General features: G+C 33.8%; 1 protein-coding gene across 1 annotated transcript in view; it reads right to left on the bottom strand.

Annotated features, from left to right (window-relative positions):
* Nucleotides 1–2,811: 2,811 nt before the first annotated feature.
* Nucleotides 2,812–23,574, bottom strand: part of LOC149806015 (polycystin-1-like) — an 87,562-nt gene continuing 66,799 nt past the window's right edge. Inside the window, exons 29-36 of the mRNA XM_089934985.1 lie at nucleotides 23,258–23,429; nucleotides 20,793–20,918; nucleotides 19,083–19,260; nucleotides 15,505–15,792; nucleotides 11,097–11,231; nucleotides 9,796–10,113; nucleotides 7,750–7,935; nucleotides 2,812–6,709 (exon numbers count right to left, since the gene is read on the bottom strand). Of these exons, the coding sequence (XP_089791111.1) occupies nucleotides 6,296–6,709; nucleotides 7,750–7,935; nucleotides 9,796–10,113; nucleotides 11,097–11,231; nucleotides 15,505–15,792; nucleotides 19,083–19,260; nucleotides 20,793–20,918; nucleotides 23,258–23,429 (1,817 nt within the window). The 3' untranslated portion in view covers nucleotides 2,812–6,295. The remainder of the gene's footprint in view (nucleotides 6,710–7,749; nucleotides 7,936–9,795; nucleotides 10,114–11,096; nucleotides 11,232–15,504; nucleotides 15,793–19,082; nucleotides 19,261–20,792; nucleotides 20,919–23,257; nucleotides 23,430–23,574) is intronic.

Raw genomic sequence — 23,574 nt, 5'->3', positions numbered from 1 at the left:
TTCAGTGCACAATTAGTCTCTTTCTCTCTCTCTCACTCCCTTTGTGCATACCATTCAGACTGATGCCCCATGATCGATCTTGCTGCTTCAAGGTTGAATCACAAGTTGCCCACCCTCATCTCTCCAGTTCCAGACCCAGAAGCTTGGGCTGTAGTTACATATCCAATCAGTTGGGAGGGGTTGTGTGTCTTTGCCAACCCCTGACCCCAGTCCTGATACCAAGAATAATAAAGAAGTTATGAGGTCAGAATTGCAAGATGATTCTGATCGCCCCTCTCAGGTGGGACAGTTGTTGGGTCACCGATGTACTCGATCAAAGCAATCTACCCAGGAAGATTCCACCCAACCCGAATATACGTATGCAACCACGATCAAGGGTGTTCCACTCCTGCTTGGACCGTCTTCTTCTACACACTATTGATCTTTAACATCGGACACATTCAAACATCATTTCATATCTTTTAGCCAATTTTGATCTTCAGCAACCAAAATCTATAACATTGTTTCCCAAATGGAACTTGTCCTGGTTTCTAACATGGCCCAACTCAAGCAAGTTCGAGCCCCTAGCCCTCACTTCGCGAAACTTTCTATCATACAAGACATATTTCCTGATAGCTCTAACTTCCACATGCAGAGTCAGTGAACTCGATGCCCTTTCAGTCAACTTGAACTATCTTTACTTCAGGTCAGATTGTTTGGTAGTCCTCCTCACATAACCAGGTTTCGTAGCCAGAAACAAGCTACCATCCGTCAGTAAACAATGAGTCATCCATTCCCTCTCTTTGATAGACAAGTCGAGAGCAGCAGCCATGTAAGATCCTGTCTGCACCGTCAAGCACTACTTGAGAAACACAGAGATAAGTCGTAGCATGCAGAAATGCCTCTTCATCCCGGTGAAGGCCAGAAAACAGGACATCACCCCTCAAGCCATTGCTTTGTGGCTGAAGTGGGTTATATGCTTGGCATATTCGGAGATCTGAAAAAATCATAGTCACCTCATGAAGATTACAGATCATGAGATTAGAGCCATCTCTGTGTGCCTCACTTTCAAATGCAATGTTTTGATCTGATAAATTGTAGAAGCTATTGGCTGGCATGTAGAGTCAACCTTCTTGTTTTTACCTCATAGATTTAGCATCGCAAAGACAAACTTTGGAGGGGCCCCGAGTGGCCGAGTGGTCTAAAGCGCTCTCCATTACAGATCACTGCCATCTCACCTCTGTCTGCGTGGGTTCGAGTCTCAGATTCGGCTAATGTGGGTATGTGAGAAAGCTTGCCAGTAGCTTCTCGTGGGTCGGTGGTGCTTTCCGGGGTTTTCCCGGGTTCTTCCTCCACCATTAATACTGGCCGCCATGTATAGCCTATCGTGTGCTGAAAAATGGCGTTAAACCCTACAACAACAACAACAACAACAACAAACTTTGGATCTCGTAGAGCGGGTGTCTGCAGCACCAGACCCAACTAGATCAATCGACAGAGCTTGTTAGCTTGGCTTGATTTGCTAGTGAAAATTTTTGTGGTGAGAAGATTTCAACTTCATCTCAGACAATCATATTTAATGGTCCCAGGTCAAGGGATCCCGGGCTGTGTTGCTTGTGCCATTAGGGGAATCCAGCCACTCATCCCCGGAAGGATACACGAGGTAGAGGTTGGATCACCCTTCCTCCTTGTACTTATTCTGCTAATGTAATGTGATTGGGGAATGTATTCTAAGGAGAAAGCAAATTTTTAAGTAAATTTTGTTTCTCCAAGAATACTTACCCAATCGCATTACTTAAAAACCCTCCCAACCACTCCACTATGAGCACATTGACGTTAGTATTTTGCTCAGATAAAAACTGGTGGTATCAGGGGGAGGTAATGGGCAAGAGTTATTGTGTGTCTAAAAATAGACAGGATACGATATTTTTTGTCTTTTAGTAGGGCTGGATTCGTGAGATAGCAGGCTAATATTGGAATGTGATTGGGTAAGTATTCTTGAAGAAATGTAATTTACTTAAAAATAAAACTTTTGAAAATTCTGTGTGTAAATTTATTTTGCATCAGGCAACATGGCCCTAGATTGTAATTGATTAGATTAAATTATAAGGGAAGAAGACAGTTATGTACTGTGGAATAGCCTTCTCTATTAGAGCATTTGCAACATGGTGGACTTAGGTTCCACTTGAGATGGCACAGAATTGCATTCTTTGTTGATTGACAGATGAACATCACTCTATTCAATTCAGCATCATCAGAAAACTTCTAAATACACATAGGATATTAATGAGAAACCAGTTATAAGTATAGTAACTCTGCTTCTAGGGTATCCATTACTCTTTAAGTTTTCATGCTCAAGTGAAACAAAATTTGCACAGTTTGTTTCTACCAAGCTACCTCTTTAAACTTTTAACTTTATTTCTTGTGTCACAAACTAGAATGTCATCAATCAGGATCATACTGCAGACACCTAATTCTATATTTACTGAATGCAGCCATGGACTTTAGAATTTCACTGAAGTTATCAAAACTTCTTGTAAATTTGATACACAGTCAATAAATTTAGGTACTTTAATTTATATTCAGAGAACTTTCTAAATTGTATTACAATTGATGAAATTTATTTATGATACTAACTGAAAAGTAAATTTCTTTTACTGCTTCGTAACACTTGTCGTTTACATAATACTGGTTGTTTACTAATAAGTTTATCAAAAAGGACAAATAAAAATAATTAATTATACCTATTTTTGTAAACTCATTAAATAAAAATTTTAATTTTCCTTAAGCCTATTGGAAATGTGGACAATGAAATAACAAAAAGTAGACATGTTTCAAATCAGTCAAAAAGAGCAAAACTTTATTGACATTCGTCGGGTTGGTACAGGAGAGCATCCATTGTTGGTAACATTTAAATAAATAAGGTCAATAGAAAATATACCTCAAATTCTGTTTCATATATGTACAATAAAAATTTCTAACAAAAAATCCACTTGAATAAGACATCAACAGAATTATCACATGATTATTTTAATACTGTAAAGAGTAATTCAACAGTGACAACAATGTAACAATTATCTCCCTTGTTCTTAGCTAGGAACAAGAATCTTTTAAATGAATAGTTGCACCATGAGAAGCATCATAAAGTTTTAGAAACCATTGTCTCTGAAGATTGTGGTTTTTACTGAAAGACTGCAACTCTTGCCATAGGAAAATGTTTTGTTTTATATTTAAAGTTTATAAGATATTTTCTCCTTTATAGGCATTTTTATGGTATTTACTGGATCAAACAATTTAAAGAGGTTTTGATCCATATATTAGTAATCCTAATTAATGCAATATTACTTGCTGTGAAACATGATCAAACATAATTTTATAGAGAGTGAAATAACCAAGGTTTAAAATTATATATGCATATGAATAAAATGACTTTACTCTAAGGTATTTTTTTCCCTTTTCACGTTTAAAATAATTTCTTTTCTTATAACAAAATGTTTCAGTTTCTAAGCCAACAGTCAGTAAGTCACAAGGAGTTGCCAATGCAATTTTGTATATCATGGAAACATGGTAATCATGACATAAGGTACCACTGACAATGATGCAATCTTAAATTGGGTAAAATAGAAAACTGATTAATTAAAGCTGCATTCCCTCCCTAAGCCAATGTTTAATTAATATGAAGAGCACGTTCTTTGTATTTCACTATTTGTTTTATGTAACATAGGTTTAAGGTTGTGCAAAACTGTTTGGCAGTGACACTCGGATACAATGACAGTATACGCTCTACACTTCACTTTGCCCACTCACAAAGTAAATTATTGGTTGGTTCTATACATATCCACATGCTTTTTTTTTATCAGTTTGTTTTCCTTTGTGAAATACATATGTGATTAATGTTGTAGTGAAAATAACTTTAGAACTTTTACAAGTATCTCATTGGCTCATGGTATGGGATCCGCTCTTGGATTCTCTCTCTTTTCTTGGCTCAGACATTCATTTCTGCATTAAATTATTCTTTGGAAAGGTATAAAATCAGTTTATGCCATTATTAAGTTTTTATATTGTTTTTTCCCCACATGAATTCAGCTTTACAGGCTTCAAAAACACTTCACTATAAAAAAGCATAATTTGTGTAATGTTTTAAAAGATTAGTAGCAAATTATGCATTTATACTGAAAATGGTACTGCTGTGTTTTCCAAAAATGTTTAAATATCTAAACATGACAAATAACATTAATTGGAAATAGTTATATAAACTTTTGCTGCTCCTATTTGAGACGGTAGAGAGACCAAGATTATTTTCAGAGATCAAAAATGTGCAACACACAACTTAAAGCTGGTAAAATTCACTCCACATGTCTATCCCTAATGTATAGAATGACTTCTCCCCCACCCAACCCTTTTGGAGGAAGAAAAAAGCACAATCCTTTTACAGTCATGAATTAGTTCCTGCTGAAATATCATGACGTTTTGTAGTTTTACAGTAAAAACATCATAATGGAAGACATGCTTTCAGTTAAATAGATGCTTCTCTGGTAATTGCTTTTCTAAACAATAACAACTGTGTGTACCTGAATTATATCAAACATAACTAATCCAATTTGATACATTCAGAATGCACTTAAGGTATCTGTGGCTTTTATTTTCAATCTTAATAAACATTAATTCTTTAGGTATTAACAAATTCATTTAAAAAAACACAATGTAAACTGGATGACATATTGGCATGAATATTAAAACTCAAGAGCTAAAAATAAATAGTGTGCATTAGTAAAGGGTAAACATTTATTGCAGAAGAACATAGGTGCAACATCATAACCAGCAGAAGGCATTACTGTATGCAAAGCATTAAAAAATGGATGGATTTGTAAGTGTAAATGCCAATCTTGATTGAAAATTTGAATCATACACAGAAAAGGCAGAGATTAATATAAAACCAGCAGTTTAACCAGTAAAAACTTTATATAAAAATCTATGATCCACATATTATTATGAAAATGGCAACAAAACTGTTGAGCAATAAATGGTTATTCATAGGCACACACAAAATGACTTGGGCCAACTACATTTTATAGGGCCTTTCTATGTAACCACATCATTTCCCAAACCAAAAGATGGGACAGACATTATAAAGGTGGTTCTGAAATTTATTCATTCTGTCATTTTTTTGATGCATCAGGTTGTGAAAAGAGGTGGCACATACTACAGGTCTGTGCTTAATGGCTGTACTTAATCACAACTGGACGGAGAACTCTGACAAAGGAAACCCTACTCTAAACTACAATGCAGAGGTAGATCTATACAGACTATATAATAAAGAAACAAAGAACAGATCCTTTTGGACAATTACCCCTGAATAAATGCTTTAGTAAAATACAACCCACTGCAAAGGCACTCTAGTGAATATAAAGAAGGGTTACAGCAGGCTAAAGGCATGGATTTTTTATCTGACAAAAGTTTAGTTGAAGCACCAATAAAGCAATGGACAAATGCACACTACTTTGATTTAAATTATTTTGTGAAGTAATAGTTTTCCTAATCAGCATTTTTTAAAAAGTGATTAAAGGATTATAATAACAACAGCAACAAATTATGCTAGCTTACTGGAGTTATTTCAAACAACATAGACTAGTTATTTTTCTTCAAAGACTACTGTTTAATTATTTGTACTCTGCATCCGCACACACTTTCATTTTTCCACTACTATTGTTCCTGGACATACACTACAGCAGTTTAAAATAAATGTTGCTTGATTCAAACAATAAAATGTATAAACTCTATTTAGTTGGCACATGTGATATCGCTAATATGTACAAAATATATTAAAGATTTACAATGAAGTCATAAGTATAGTACATGTTACATGTGAGCTTTTAAAGACTTAAAAGTAAATTCATAATACATGTGACATGTGAGCTTGCAAAATTTGTGTGAGTTCCTTTCTCAGCAAACGAAACTTTATGACACAATTTTCCTCCACCTCTCCGAACTAAAATCCATAGAAAGACTTGTGGATTTCCATTTGGCAAAATATAAAGCATTCAAAAACAAGGCAGTCTTTAGACTTGAGCTAAATTAGGAAGTCAGATAATCTTCCAGTTTAACAATAAGTGTATACAGCATGTCACTGGCATATTCTTGGATCCCAGACATACCAGACATGTCTGATCCTAGACATATCAGACATGTCCAATTCCAGACATACCAGATATGTCTGATTTTAGACATATCAGACATATCCAATTCCAGACATGTCTGATCCCAGACATCCTTTCGAGCTGAACACATGATAAAACTGGCACACTGCATAAAATCTTCACTTATTCCATGCTGTTTTTGAAGGTTTCAATATCTTAAGAAAATTTTTCAGGGTAGATGGGTCTGGTGCAGGTGTTTCTGCACCTGACCTAGGGGTAATAGAATCTCCTCTGGCCCCCTGGTCACTCAAGGGTCGTCTGCTATTTGATTCCTCTGCCTTCTGTGATGGAGGTGTAGCCGCAACTCTTGATGTTGACACAGAGGCTGGAGCCCTACGGTCAGCCTTGTTACCTGCTAATGCTTTTCTTTGAGGAATAGATTGCCTTAATCTAGAGTCCAAGGGAGGTTTTGTTTCTAACAATTTGAGGCCTTCTTTTTCTAGGTTACCAATTTTTTGTCTAAACTTCCAATCTTTCAATTCATTTTCAGTTCTCTTGAGTAGTTTTTCCTCTTCTTTATCCAAGGACTCAATCTGTTTTAAGAAATATAAAAAGAGGGATATGTAAACTAAGGAACTGATTAATATAAAAGGTTTCTCTGTTATTTTTTATTTTTTATTTATTTATTTTTTTAAATTAAAATTTACTGAAATACAAAACTATACCAAATATAACACATGATTATACTCAATTTCCAGGATATTTACTCTTATTAGTTGAACCTCTAGTTAAAAACATAGCTAGGTGAAACTTTAGTTATTATTTATTTAGATAAAATGCCACATTAATTTTAGACAATTTTTTGTTTCACATAAGTTATGAAAAGCCTATTAAATTTCTTTTATTTCTGGGTCAACCCTTGTATATTATTAAACATACAGAACATAACATATTCAAAACACAATTTCCATATGACACATTGGTCAAACAGCATCATTTCTCAATACCAATTTCCCTATGACCCTGAGGTCAAATTCCATCATTTATTAAAGTTCTTTACACCAATTTCCCTATGACTCTGATGTAAAACTTTTCTACACACCAATTTCCCTATGACTCTGATGTAAAACTTTTCTACACACCAATTTCCCTATGACTGATGTAAAACTTTTCTACACACCAATTTCCCTATGACTCTGATGTAAAACTTTTCTACACACCAATTTCCCTATGACTGATGTAAAACTTTTCTACACACCAATTTCCCTATGACTCTGATGTAAAACTTTTCTACACACCAATTTCCCTATGACTCTGATGTAAAACTTTTCTACACACCGATTTCCCTATGACCCTGAGGTCAAATTGCATCATTCAAGTTCTCTAAACCGATTTCCCTATGACCTTGAGAACAAATTGCATTGTTTATTCAAATTCTACACACCAATTTCCCTATGACTCGAAGGTCAAATTTATAGTATGCTGCAAAGTCAATGTCTATCAGGAAATGCAAAATTTGTATTGGTTGCATAATCTCACACTACCATTTGTGATAATCTCTGTATTTATTTAACTGGAAGGAGGGGACTTCAAAAACTTAAAAGGTCTACAGTTTAATTGCACAAGCACCAACCTTTTCAAATCTTTTCAGAACCATTTGCCATGTTGGTCCTACACGTAACATCATGCTGTCAAGCTGTGCCCTAGAATACTCTGGGGTGGACGATGTACTACTGGATGAATCAGGTCGATTTGAGTAACTAGAGGAAGCACGACTAGATGCTGAGGGCAACCCTTGGAAGCGGACTTTTCTGAAAGCCTGGAAAAAGATTAAGGTTCATATACTCTGTGTCACAACCTTTTTATCAGTATAATTGTTGTTTTACTGTAAATCAACTAACAAATACAAATTTACTGAAAATTATAAGGAAATGAATTTTTGTACATAATTTAAAAAAAATATTTGTGACATGTTATTAGATAATGAGACTGAAACAAGATAAAAAAATTAGATTTAGGAATCATTTTTTAACAGACCTCTAAGTAAACCTCTTGTGACAGTTCCAAAATGTTTATATTTCATCAAATGAAGTCTCCTTTGATACTTTTTTTTAAAGACCCCAAAACCGTCTAACTTTCAAGTGCTTATAACCTAAAATTAATACTACTGTGAAGTTACAAGGCATTAAACATGTTTGGGGTACAAATTCTATCTTGATGTACTAAACTGACTCAAGATGAAAACTATACCAGACTGGGCAACAAATCTTTAGTTGTGTAGCAGCGATGGCTATTGCAGGGACTGAACATTAAAAATAGGTTTTATGCATTTATGAGTAGAACCAACTTTACAGTATAATTTCTATATTACTTATTTTTAAAGTTTCGATTTTGGTGTTTTAATTTTTGATTGGTAGTGCAAAATATTAACAAGTTTCATATGATCTCAAGTCTTCAAGATAGGGGCCATACATTTAGTAAGTACACAATAATCTGGCAAAGTTTGACCCCCCCCTCCCCCATATACATGCATACTTTTTTTAACCCCTCCATGTAAGTAAACTTGACACCCCCAAATTCTATAGAATGGCTAATATTTAATACTCACAGAAACGATCAAGGATTAATAATATTAACATGTTTAATCAAACAGATAGTCCACTGATGTTGAATGTCTGGCTGCATCAAAGAAATAAGCTGTGTAACATTAAAAAGTTTGTCTAGTGTAGAGTTGAACAGGTTACGTATTAGACAAATTATTATCAAGGTTTCACTCCCTCCTGTTTCCTGTACATACATACATTATCAGTAGACACCCCACCCACGTTACACAAGCATATGCATTTGGGTTAATACCCCCTTCCCCCTTGCATACATACTAAATGGATGGCCCCATATAAACCATCTACTCAAAAAAACATTAAAATGAAATTAATAGAAACAAAAAAGTAAAGAACAACAAGGTCAAAAACAACAAAGTAAAATTTTCAATAAAAGTGTTTTGTGCAAATACAATTTGGTTTTCAAACTGACCTGTCAGATTTGAGAAGAATGCTCTGCTCTCAATCAAAAAAAAAATTTCTTTAAAAGATGAGAGATTTATTCAACTATAAAGGCTGCCCAGTGGGCTCCTCACAGTCTGCTATACCAAACTACATGAGGGTTGATATGTTAGGCCAAACTGAAGGCTGGGTCATTTGATTGGTCATTGGGCCAAAGGAGTGTCTGTTATGCCTTATCTGATTGGTCATTGGGCCAAAGGAATGTCTATTATGCCTTAGTCTATTGGATAGTTGTTGCCATAGACTGAGAGGTCAATTAATGGCATCCAACATCTTAATACAACATGTAAACACGGCACATAATTAAAACAATGGGAACTTGGAGTCTCATCTGTAAACAGTGTATGTTATGATTTTGCTTATGCAGACATGTCAGGAACACAAAGAAAATGAGGGTATGAACATTAGTTATACAGTAATAGTCTATCAAAGATGAATTTTCTTGTGTAGATATGTGACTTCATTTTATACATTTTATCCTGGCACGTTAATGCTGTTGAAACTACTGGGAAAGTGACACCTTCATCTTGCCATTCAAATGCACACTAAAAATATCAGATCATCATGGGGAACATAGGAGAAAAAAAAAAAACGTAATGTACACTCTGTCTACATACTGGTTTAGGCTTTTTTATTCCAGACCAGAGTTTGAAGCGATTCAACATAAAATCGATCATCTCATAGTCATGTATCTCCAGCGCAACTTTGCACAACATCTGGGAGCGAATGACAGAGTACATATCATTCAGGATGGCAATGACTAGTGCTATGGTAATTCCATACACGAAGGCATAGAAGGAGTAGAAATAGAAGTGGCTGAAGATTGGATGGTAATCAAGAAGTGGCCAGAAGTCAAATGTTCCTCTTATACTTTCCACCAAGCTGACCATTGTGTGTCCAACAGACTGGAAACCTTCAATCACCTTTCCATACATCTGGAAATAAAAACAAATTGAAAAATCAATACTTTCTTGAAGATTTTATTGACATTTATTTGTAAGATCACCACAATTAGTCTAATTTTCTTAATTCTAAGTTGGTTTATTGAAAAATTTAGCATTAATGAAGAAAGAAACAATGACGTCTTCCTGAAAATTGTACATAATAAAGAATTTGATGCCATGCCCACATCTGTAAACATTATGTTCATTTTTAAATCTTTAGTTCTTTTAAGATTTGTGAGTTTAAATTTGTACAAGAATTGAGCCTAAATTTTTACAGGATTCATAAAGTAATGAAGCACGAATATCAATTCAACAATACGCATGACAATCATTATGAAGGTCATTCATGTTTAGTGTTCAATCAATTTCGTTACTTAATAAATCCTGTAAAACATTAAGTTCAATGCTTATAATTACAAATAGGCATAAAAATAAACATGACTCTCAACAAATAAATACACAGAACTATATTTTAAAAACGTTTACAAATACTATCAAATTTCATCATTAGAGCTCATGAATAAACAAATAGTTTCTTTCTGGTGTTATCAACTAATAACTTAAATTTTTCTGCATCACATGTTGTTATTTTAACCAATACAAACGCTTCTTTCGAAGACTTGGTAAAAAATTTGTTATTAACAGAATCTGATAACAGTGAGTTATAAGTCGACTCCGATGTAAAGAAAATCCAAAGCAAGTACACAACTGCCCTTGACAAGTTTGTATAGATCACATTCTTGTTTTGAAGGCACAATTGTGTCTACTGCCAATATATCCAATGAAGAAATAAAGTACCTGATATGTGATCTATTCCTTTCTCAGGTATGGTATTAAAATGTTAAGTTAGCATATAAACATTTTGATATGTCAAATTAATTTAAAAAATACACAAGAATTTTACATAAAATGTGTACAAAAACATATAAGTTTCATCCCAAGAAAACTGGTCTCCTCAAAAGAGAGCAGCTTACCAGGTTTCCAAGCATGGCATAGGCTGTCAATAAGACAGTAAATATGACAGCAACTCCCATCAACTTTCCAACTGATCTGCTCAATGTCAACTCGTACACATGTAGAAACTTTATGAATCGCATCTGCTTCACCACCTGAATAGAGTAAAAATATAATAAAAAATAGAGCAAAATGTGCAACTTTCACATTGTTATAACTAAAACATACCACAATGGCACACCACCAAACATGTATTTAACTGTTAATGATACCTCAGCACAATAATGGCTATTTGGTGCTAATCAAAAGTAAAGTTCTAAAAAGGCAAAAATGAAGAACTATACAAAAACTAAAGAAAGATAAAGGGCAAAAATGAAGAACTATACAAAAACTAAAGAAAGATAAAGCCTTCCAAATAAATGCAAACATGTCATCCTACATGATTAAATAAGTTAAGATGTTCTAGTTCTGTAAAATGTATATAAAATATATGGTCATAATTTGTTGTATAAATTTCATTCACTCAAAAAGGTCAAGATTTTCTCCAGTGGTACAGCAATGTTAAAGTCCTTTCATTGCATTTGCATTAGAAAAACTTCCGTCTCACACGGTGAAAATTGACAGGTATTTCCAACTATATGCACATTCAATAGACTGTTTATGACTATCACAATCCATCAATCAAGTTGTTATCTACCTAACAACCAATCAAATTATTGCAAGCAACATGTACTGATGCATTTATTGTATACATAATTTGTGTTGTTCATGAATATTTCAATACTGAGTAATGTGTCATGTATATGCAACAAATATAAAAACAGTTCTTGAACTCTTTGGAAATATAATTTTGGTACCATGTTGAAACATATGCTAACTGATTCAAAGGAAAATAAGCCATTGACAAAAATATGTTTGCAAGTTCAACAGTGCTTGGATAAACAAATTTAAATGTGTGAAGCACAGAAAAAATAACATAAGAAACTTTATAAAGCTGAGTAACTATTACTCATTGTAGTTAAGTAACTATTATTCATTGTAGTTAGGTAACTATTATTCACTGTAGGTAAGTAAATAGTATTCATTGTAGTTAAGTAATTATTATTCATTGTAGTTAAGTAACTATTATTCATTATAGTTAAGTAACCATTATTCACTGTAGTTAAGTAACTATTATTCATTATAGTTAAGTAACTATTATTCATTATAGTTAAGTAACTATTATTCATTGCAGTTATGTAACTATTATTCATTGCAGTTAAGTAACTATTATTCACTGCAGTTAAGTAAGTATTATTCATTGTAGTTAAGTAAATATTATTCACTGTAGTTAAGTAACTATTATTCATTATAGTTAAGTAACCATTATTCACTGTAGTTAAGTAACTATTATTCATTATAGTTAAGTAACCATTATTCACTGTAGTTAAGTAACTATTATTCACTGTAGTTAAGTAACCATTATTCACTGTAGTTAAGTAACTATTATTCATTATAGTTAAGTAAATATTATTCACTGCAGTTAAGTAAGTATTATTCATTGTAGTTAAGTAAATATTATTCACTGTATTTAAGTAACTATTATTCACTGGAGTTAAGTAACTATTATTCATTGCAGTTAAGTAACTATTATTCATTGCAGTTAAGTAACTATTATTCATTGTAGTTAAGTAACTATTATTCACTGTAGTTAAGTAACTATTATTCACTGTAGTTAAGTAACTATTATTCATTGCAGTTAAGTAACTATTATTCATTGCAGTTAATTTACTTAGTTTTGGTATGATGTGCACTTTCATGTTTAAATTTATGACAAAAATGATTGTTACCCTAAACTCTCTGATTTGGATCCAATCTCCCTGATTGTGAACACTGATCACCCCAATTTGATCCCAGAAAACTTGGCATGTATGGAAGCTTATCTCTAATAATGGGTTTCATGTTACAAAGCTTGTTTATGGAGTTTTCATTCCTGATATTTTTACCATTTTTACATAACATGCTGACTTTTATAATAATTTTGTTTTGTATATGGGATGTCCCATTCAGAATCAGGTGACTGCAGGGCACTTGGCTGCTTTAGCTGCCCCATCACTACCCTTAATATCAATGTGACTAGGTAGCTGACAGTATAGAATATTTGTTCCATACTGTATGAACAAATCACATTTCTGTCCAAGTGTGTGATATTAATGATTTATCAAATTTAAGGTTTTGCATAGCTTTCAGTGTGGAAAGTGAACAATAGTCCCTCAAGATTACCAGTGTTCTGCTGGGTGAAAAGAATTTCCAGAAATTCATGATAAGACCATTCCTTCCTTTAAACTGTCAAGTGTTGAAGCCATCTCTGATACTTTTCAGCAATAATAAATTTTCAAATTAGCTGCTGTGATGTACATATAGGGTGTCATCCTGATACCACTTTCTTTTAGGATGAAGTGTTCTAGGGAAAACCCACATGTCATAACGACTATCCATTATGGGGAAATAATAACAACAAGATTTATTAAGACAATCATTGTTGCCAATATAAACTAGGTACATGTATATTAAGAGGGTGAAAACACCATGTTAGTATGGCCATCCATTTGGGAGGAGTAAAGATAACAATATAAGATGGCACCATTTCATTTAGGACAAACTAGGTATATTAAGAGAGAGAAGACACCATGTTAGTATAGTCATTCATTTAGGAGGAGTCAAGATAGTGCTATTTTCAAGATATGACTTTCCATTCAGGAGTAGCAATAACAAGATTTTCAAGATGGCTGTTGTTGTGGCTATATTGGATTTCAGATCTATATTATTTAGTTTTAAGACTAACAGAAGGTAAGAAGTCTTTTTGTGAAAATGTGTTGATACGACCATCCATGTAGGAGAGGTAGCAATAAAAGTATTTTTTAGATGGCAGCTGTAGCAGCCATACTTGATGTCAGAAGTCTTTTAGTAAAAACCCCACGCTAAAATGACTATACATTCAGGGAGGTAGCAATAACAATATGTTTAAGGTTGGCTACCATGGCAGCCATACTGGATGCCAGATCAGTAGGATTTTCATTTAGGACCAAATAGACATCATGAAATATCTCTTAGTGAAAACTCCATGTTGATATAACCATCCATGTTGGAGGAGTAGTGATAAGAAGGTTTTCAAGATGGCCTTCATTACAGACATCAGATCAGCACCATTTTCATTTTGGACCATGTAGACATCATAAGAAGTCTTTCAGTGCAAACCCAATATTAATATGTCTATCCATTGAGGAAGAGTAGTGATAATATCAACCAGTAAATGCATCAGGCCTCATGGAAAGACTGGGAAATCTACACAAATATGTTCCAGAGTCTGTATATAAGGTTATGCACTCTTGATAATTATTTGGGATTAAAATAAGTTATGCTAATGATAAAAACATTTTTGGAGAAAATAACCAGTGTATGGCTAAAAAATGCTTTTTACAGCAATACTTTTTGAAGACAAAGGGCTATATAGAAATTAATAAACATCTTGATTATCAGCAAGGTTATATAAGAATTGATACCCGCCTTGATTATCAGTAAGGTTATATAGAAATTGATTCCCACCTTGAATATCTGTAAGGACTCTATGGAAATTGATACCTGCATAGAATATAAGATGGGGCTATATATAAATTAATACCCACCTTGAAAATCTGTAAGGGCTATATAGAAATTGATACCCACATTGAATATCAGTAAGGGCTATATAAGAATTTTTGATTCCCACCTTGAATATCAGTAAGGGTTCTACAGAAATTGATACCCACCTTGAATATCAGTAATAGGTATATAGAAATTGATACCCACTTTGAATATCATTAATATGTATATAGAAATTGATACTCACTTTGAATATCAGCAATAGGTATATAGAAATTAATACCCACCTTGAATATCAGTAATAGGTCTATAGAAATTGATACCCACCTTGAATACCAGTAATAGTTATACAGAAATTGATACCCACCTTGAATATCTGTAATAGGTATACAGAAATGGATACCCACTTTGAATATCATTAATAGGTATATAGAAAGTGATACCCACCTTGAATATCAGTAATAGGTATACAGAAATGGATACCCACTTTGAATATCAGTAATAGGTATACAGAAATTGATACCCACCTTGAATATCAGTAACAGGTATATAGAAATGGATATCGACCTTGAATATCAGTAATAGGTATATAGAAATTGATACCCACCCTGAATAGCAGTAATAGATATATAGAAATTGATACCCACCTTGAATATCAGTAATAGGTATTTAGAAATTGATACCCACTTTGAATATCATTAATAGGTATATAGAAATTGATATCCACTTTGAATATCAGCAATAGGTATATAGAAATTGATACCCACCTTGAATATTTGTAAGGGCTATATAGAAACTGATACCCACCTTGAATATCAGCAGGAAGAGGAGCCAGGCCTGTACATATTTCATTGCAGTATGAACATATATTGTACGCTCAAAATTGGTAAAGCCATTTTTGTTGTTAAAGTAGCTCCGGAATGTATTGGTGGCCTCCACTACTGATCCCACATACAGGCCAACTGAAAGAATGCACAGAAGAGTCGTCAGCATCTCGTACCAATTCCAGAAATCCATGAAGAACTTTTTCTTCTGATCCCGAATGCTCACAGCCAGATGCACAAGGGTATACATAACCACTAGGAACAATATCACCTGCAACAAAGGATTGTATTATTGTTACCCACATGACAAAAAGGATATCATAGCACATCTACCAATGTAATATAATTTGTAACTGAATCTGTGTACATGTAATATAAAGGATATTCTACCACATCTACCAATGTAATATAATTTGTAACTGAATCTGTGTACATGTAATATAAAGGATATTCTACCACATCTACCAATGTAATATAATTTGTAACTGAATTTGTGTACATGTAATATAAAGGATATTCTACCACATCTACCAATGTAATATAATTTGTAACTGAATTTGTGTACATGTAATATAAAGGATATTCTACCACATCTACCAATGTAATATAATTTGTAACAGAATCTGTGTACATGTGATAAAAAGGATACTATACCAGATCTGCCAATGTAATATAATTTGCAACTGATTCAACATATAAAATCTGTGGGAGAAAATCAATGATATGCAATCAGAAATATTAAAGTCATGATGGTGGCTATACTCCAGGTGATTCCTTACCACTGAATATCACATCTCTGCAAACATTTGACAAAATTTCCAAAGCATACTAGCAGGGGGACAATAGACTTTTGCTTAAAGATCTCATTACTTTTAGTAAAACAAAATTTTCAAAAGCATAAATTACAAAATGTTCTGATGCTCTGTTATAATGGAGAGAAATGAAAGCTTCCCTTATTCAACTTGATAAAACTTGCTCTTTCTTTCTACATCAAATTTTGAGGACATATTGAATCAGGTATAAAATTTATTTGGGAATAAATGATCTGGAGATGAATTTGTTGTGCTCAAATGAGATACAGGTAAACAAAATCATTAAAACGTGATGCTCAGGGTCCAAAAAATAACATCGTGATATAAGCAGGATCGCGTTAACAAATTTGTCAAAAAATTTCCCCATAGAAAGTGTGCTCGGTGATGAGGTAAATATACCCATTGACAATAACTTAACTAAATGTAAGCAAAATCATGCAAAAAGTAATAATGAAAATGATATTCAATTACATTCTTTAAACAATTTAAAATTTGAAAAAGAAGAAGAGAAACTGGCAATCTGACAAGTCAATGATTGGCATAGCACGTGTAGCAGAACATAAATTCTCCAAATGTAACATTCATATGCCAAGTGTCAGTCAAAGACAATAAACATACACGGTATATTATCAACTGACAAATATACAATTTAATTTGTGATAGGCCAGAAAGATTTCTTTGTCTCCATTAAGTCTGTTTCATCTTATTAAGGAGTTTACAATCATTGGTGTCAAAGACATTCATTTGACACAGGCAATGCATCAAACAAAATTTGGCTCATCGTTGGATCTTAAGAACTTCTCAGTCAGCAGACAAAGAGATCAAATTCACACATTTGAATAATTTGATGGAATTTAATTTTCATGCTCAAATGATATATGTGTCAATATGGAGCTTTAAAATGTTCATGTTCAAATGAGATGTGTGTCAATATGGAACTTTAAAATGTTCATGTTCAAATGAGATGTGTGTCAATTTGGAACTTTAAAATTTTCATGTTCAAATGAGATGTGTGTCAATATGGAGTTGAATTTTTGTCAATATGATATGAATGCCAAACGTCCCCATCAATATGATGCTTGACTCCAATTACACTTTGTTACCTAATAATAGGGGCCCCGAGTGGCCGAGTGGTCTAACGCGCTCTCCGTTACGGATCATTGCCATCTCACCTCTGTCTGCGTAGGTTCGAGTCTCGGATTCACCCAATGTGGGTATGTGAGAAAGCTTGCCAGTAGCTTCTCGTGGGTCGGTGGTTCTTTCCAGGTTTTCCCGGGTTCTTCCTCCACCATTAATACTGGCCGCCATGTATAGCCTATCGTGTGCTGAAAAATGGCGTTAAACCCTACAACAACAACAACAACAACAACCTAATAATATCACAGCTATGTAAAAATGATATGGTGTAGCTCACAGGTCACTGATGTCATGCTTAGGTGTGCATAGTTAAATCAATGTTAGATTATCTTTGATATTTATGATGGTTAGAGGAAGGGGGAAACAATTATAACTTAATGGATTAAGTTTTTATCATATATATATCAGGACTTGTTTAGATTGCCCATCAAATTATAATCAAACATACAAAACTGGTTAATACGGCAGTGCGAAGCCAGTTGTCAAAGGAAAGTTGTCAAACTCCAATTGTCCTCTCCTATCATTTAATTTGCTTCATTTGGTGAAATGTTTGAAAATTCAGAATTATGATTTGCTTGGATTAACTTCTGATCAAATATTGGTGTTTGTTTGATTGCACATCAAATTATACTATATTGGAGAAAATTTTTGTAAATCTGGCTGCTCATGAAGCCAGTTGTCAAAGGTAATGGACAAACTTGAATTGTGTTTTATTGGTGACTGGTTTGCTTCAATGGACAAAATGTTTAAAAACTCACATGTTCCAATTAATGTATCATTCATTCAAAATTTACAGGACATTATGCTCAGTGAATACATCTGAACTTTTAAATCAGAATGGTGGAAAGAAGTGTATTTTCTTTTCTGTCGCAGTCTCAGAAGTGACCTGCCAATGATGAATTTTCTGACCTCGGACTAAAAATAAACAACAGAAAGTTTGTGTCCACTCTGTGGAGAAGAAGACTTAATCTCTGAAATTTGTTAGAAAATTTAAGGTAGAGTGGAAAAGTAAATTTCCATAGGTGACAAATTTTTTAAAGATGGAAATATAGTGATGAGATGTAAATGGTGTAAGGATACTGGAAAATTAACCCCATTTGCCCAAGGCAGATCCAATCTTCAAAAAAGTGCACTAAGTCATCATAAAAAAACCTGACCATCTAAATGTCATTGAAGCTTGTAGAACAAAGACAAAACACCAGACCGTAGCTTATGTGATAGAATAACAGATTGACAACTCTGTTATAGAGGGTAAGAGAGTCAAAGGTCACACAGTTCAGGACAATTTATTTCATGATGAAGGACTTATACAAAAATCAGCAATGATCATGTCATTTTCACTGTCAACTAAGTCAGAGTCTCTTACAAAATACTGTACATATGTTTCTCTTTATTCAACATGAGACAAAAATCATAAACATCAGTTTACTCCACAAATAATAAACAATCCTAGCTATGAGCTTATGACTATAAAAAAAAAACAACAAAGGACTCTTGAGATTTCAGTTTATATTCTTAAGATTTTAATTTGTACTTTTGAGATATTGGGGTCAAGGGTCAAATGACTCTTCAGTTTTTAAATCTATTGAGAACCCTGATATCCATTACTTACTTCACAGACAAGAAGTGGGTCAGCCTGTCCCTGCTGGAACCACAGTAGATGGTGACTGAGGGTCTCATAGCTAGTGACAATCCTGCCTGTCAGTTGGAATTCCACGAGAAATGAAACCAGAGCTGTCATCTCGGTACCAGCACTGAATTTAGTGAACTCGAAAACTACTGCCCTTGTACTAGAAAGAACAGAAAGAGCATGAATGAGTAAAATGTATTTATGTATTTCTTAAAGCAACAATCTGTGTTCAAAATAGCTGTCAGAAAAATGGTTAACCACACAACCTCATCACTTGATTGTGCACAATTTTGCAATATTATGTCCAGTGACCTTGACTACTGACTTGTCGATCTCAGAAAAAAGAGAGAGCTTCTTTTCTCAAGTGTAATGCAACTATGAAGATGATAAAAAAATGGGTGCAGTAAACATGAGGAAGTGGACTTTTCATGTGAAACCCAAAATGACAATTTATTTCCTGTGATCTTGACTTTTCACTTCTGCCCAAGTGTAGACCATCTATGAAGTTTCCTGAAAACTGGGTCAAGGAAACCTGACTTATATTATAAACAAAAATAATTACAATTTCAGCTCTGGTGACGTTCACTTCTTAGCTTTCTGTTGACGTGTTGACTACCTATGAGGTTTAAGAAGGTTAGGCACAGTAAACTACAGTTGCAAGCCAGAAAGGAAAATTACTTTTTCTGCTTTTGTAAATTTATAGTACCTGACAGGCCCAAATCCATAGTAAAAATGAGGTTACAGAAGCTACCCCCCGCCAAACCATCAAAACCAAAGTTATGTTATGGAAACCCCCTCTTCTAGATATGGACAGATGGACATCACTCTGAATATATCCCCCACCCCCATTTCAGTCAGGTCAGAGGGATAATGGAAGGGAAATTGATTAATTCTGGCAAATATATATACAGTGCTAGCCAAGATCAGTGTTAATACTGAAAATGGCAGCCTATTACATTAAGCAAATAGTATATACAGTGCTAGCCAAGATCAGTGTTAATATTGAAAATGGCAGCCTATTACATTAAGAAAATAGTATATACAGTGCTAGCCAAGATCAGTGTTAATATTGAAAATGGCAGCCTATTACATTAAGCAAATAGTATATACAGTGCTAGCCAAGATCAGTGTTAATATTGAAAATGGCAGCCTATTACATTAAGAAAATAGTATAGACAGTGCTAGCCAAGATCAGTGTTAATATTGAAAATGACAGCATATTACATTAAGCAAATAGTATATACAGTGCTAGCCAAGATCAGTGTTAATACTGAAAATGGCAGCCGATTATATTAAGAAAATAGTATAGACAGTGCTAGCCAAGATCAGTGTTAATATTGAAAATGGCAGCCTATTACATTAAGAAAATAGTATATACAGTGCTAGCCAAGATCAGTGTCAATATTGAAAATGGCAGCCTATTACATTAAGCAAATAGTATATACCTGTGAACTTATTATAATAACTTGCAAGACACGACAATATAGTTTTGCTCAGTGCAAAAGAATTGAGTTTTTTTGTTGCAATTTGAACAAATCTAAAAAAATTTAAATTAGATTTGCATCTTATTGATATAATTTTTCCATGAATCGTTCTGATCATACCAGTATTGTATGAGTTAGCTTCTATATGTCCGAAGAAGTGTTACAATTTGGTGCATAAAATAACTTTATTACCCTGTACTTTGTGTACCTTAGATCTATCCATCCCTTGCTCCTGAGGTTGGCCACAACACTAGCTGTCTCTGCCTCACTTGTTCCCAGAGTTTGAACATATCCACCACCACCATAGGTACCCAAGAATCCAAGCTTATTCCCACTGAAACAGAGGACATAACAGCTTTACTGTTGGATGTCTAACAACAAAACATTTATACCATAGGAAGTACAAACACAGCCTTTTACTTTCTTTATGAGATTCATTCCAATCATTTTTAATGCTTTCCAAAAATAGTTTTGCATCTAGGTTTGCCTCTGAGTTGGTCATTAGTATTTGATAAATTTTGTATTGTTGCTTTCTGACCAACTTAATGTAAGTTATCTTTCATAAACCTACAATGTCAACACTTGATACTGCAGTTAATCAATAATTTCTGCTCAGTCATGAAATACAGGAAGTCCAAAATACAATGTGTAGCAAAAGATACTGACCAATCTAAGTAAGTTACACTAAGGTCTGATTTCGGGAAAATGCTATATTTAGGTTGGGAAATTCCAAAAAGTGAAGCCTTCTTGCTTATGTTTTCCATCAATTATGAAAACAATGAATGACACTTTAGAAATTAATTTTTTTGCCAATTTTGGATAAAAATTATGCCACAAATAGCCTACAGGTCTAAAGATTTTTGCACCAGGAAGTCACAAAAGCAAGACTCACACAATGTGTGCTTATCAGACAAGGCCTTCTTTGATATAAATTTACCTAAATTTGGAAACATTCGGGTACAGTCTTCTCTTCTAGCTTGGGTTTATCATGGTATGCTGATCAATGAAACTGCAACAAACTTAACCTTGTGTGTACTGTACATCTATTGCATTTTTTAAAATTCATCTATTGTTTCTTTTTTTAAATATATCTATTTCATTTTGGGTTTTTTATACATCTATTGTAGTTTTGGGGTTGATTTTTATCCATCTATTGTATTTGGTTTTTTTAAAAAAAAAATCTTATGTATTTTATGCTTTTTATAATACATTTATTGTATTTTGGGGTTGTTTTTTTACACATTTATTTTATTTCATGCTTTTTAAATACATCTAATGCATATTATGTTTTTTATACATCTATTATATTTTATGTGTTTTTTTATACATCTATTGTATTTTATGTGTTCTTTTATACATCTATTGTATTTTATGTGTTTTTTATACATCTATTTTATTCTTTTTACCTCCAGCCACCGCATTCTTCTCAAATCCAAGTTTTCAGTTTAAACTGAGAATGTTGCACATTAACAACACATTTAAGTTTAAAGCAGTTTAATGGTTCAACATTTTCAAAATAAATCCTTTACATGTACATATATTCTATATATAATTGTGCAGGTGTGTGTTTATATTCGGTGTGCCAGTGATATGGTGGCAGTAATGTAAAATAGAATGCTTTTTGCTTGCAATTAATATTAATATTAACAATTTTAACCCTCTACCTCATAAAGTGTGTGACTTTTTAGCCCTCCGATTCACATGTAGCTAAGTTACCCAGTGCAGTGCGCTATAAATAGAACACCTGTTACCTATTTGACTACATACACATAGGCCTGCCTGTTAACTGTTAAGCAGTGTAGTTTATGTCACGTTTAACAGCAATTTTAACCATTTTACATTTTTGGTACACATCTATTATGTATGGAAAAATTTAAGAGTAAAGTCTGATCGTTATAGCTGTGTAATTATTTTTCCTGGAAGAATTTTTTATATGCTTTAAAATCTTGAGAGAATTTGTTCACCATCAAGTCAGTGAAGCCACATGACCAACCGTAGCTGCCATTTCTCATACTCGAAATTTACAAGTTCTTTGTCTGCGTCTACATCACTAAGTCATCTGAATTTTATAATTTATAAAAACTAATTGCTACCTACATCAATATCAGAGCCTTTACCTAAGTTATTGAAGCTTTCATAGTTGTGATTCTAATCATGAAAAGAACTGAACGAAATCCGCGACCTCCATTTTGGAGAGTGGAGATTACAACCCAGTTACTTCAAATAGCAGGTTTCTACCAGAGCATAAACAGCGACCATGTGATCTCACGTAATGGTCATTCACAGCAATGAATGAGGTATCTAATAGGGGGTTTACCCCGAAGGTGGCGCTACGAAAACCTGCTAAAAATGGCCTATGTTTACAGCAGATGTCAAAAGGTGCTTCCATGCAAATGGAGTAGAAACGTCAAAAGGCGCTTCCATGCATGGAGTAGAAATGTCAAAAGGCGCTTCCATGCAAATGGAGTAGAGGCGTCCAAAGGTGCTTGCATGAGGTAAAAGGTTAAAGCTTATTTTGACACATTCTCTCTGTTACAAAGAGCATTCCATTTTGTGACGCTTTAATCACAAATTTAAGCCATTGTCTTTTCTGCATTTTGTTCTTACACACATTTTAGGTGATCTGGCTCAACTAGATTCAAATGATTGAAAATATTTCTAAACCATGCCCACCTGCCAAGTTGTGCCGCACTGCTGTACATCCAGGAAAGGTTCTGTGAACTTTCATTCCAACTTTCCCCATACGACTTTGTATTTTCATCATAGGAGCTGGTGCCATGACATGTCCGATTTGTCAGCATTCTGGCACCCAACAATTCAGCTACTGATTTGGCCTGACATGTCACTGCAATAAAAAATTCCATTATAAATTTATTGACAACAAAAAATGGTACATGAATAACACAAACCAAAACATTTAGAGTCCTTCATCCTGTAAAATCTTTAATCTATCATTCTTTGTTTATTTCTCACAGATCTGCAATGAAAAA

This window comes from Sinohyriopsis cumingii, chromosome 2 (assembly GCF_028554795.1).
Source record: "Sinohyriopsis cumingii isolate HCF-2022 chromosome 2, ASM2855479v2, whole genome shotgun sequence".
Classification (NCBI taxonomy): Eukaryota; Metazoa; Mollusca; class Bivalvia; order Unionida; family Unionidae; genus Sinohyriopsis; species Sinohyriopsis cumingii.
Note: the sequence above shows the minus strand (reverse complement) of the source record. Positions and strands in the feature narration are given on the sequence as shown.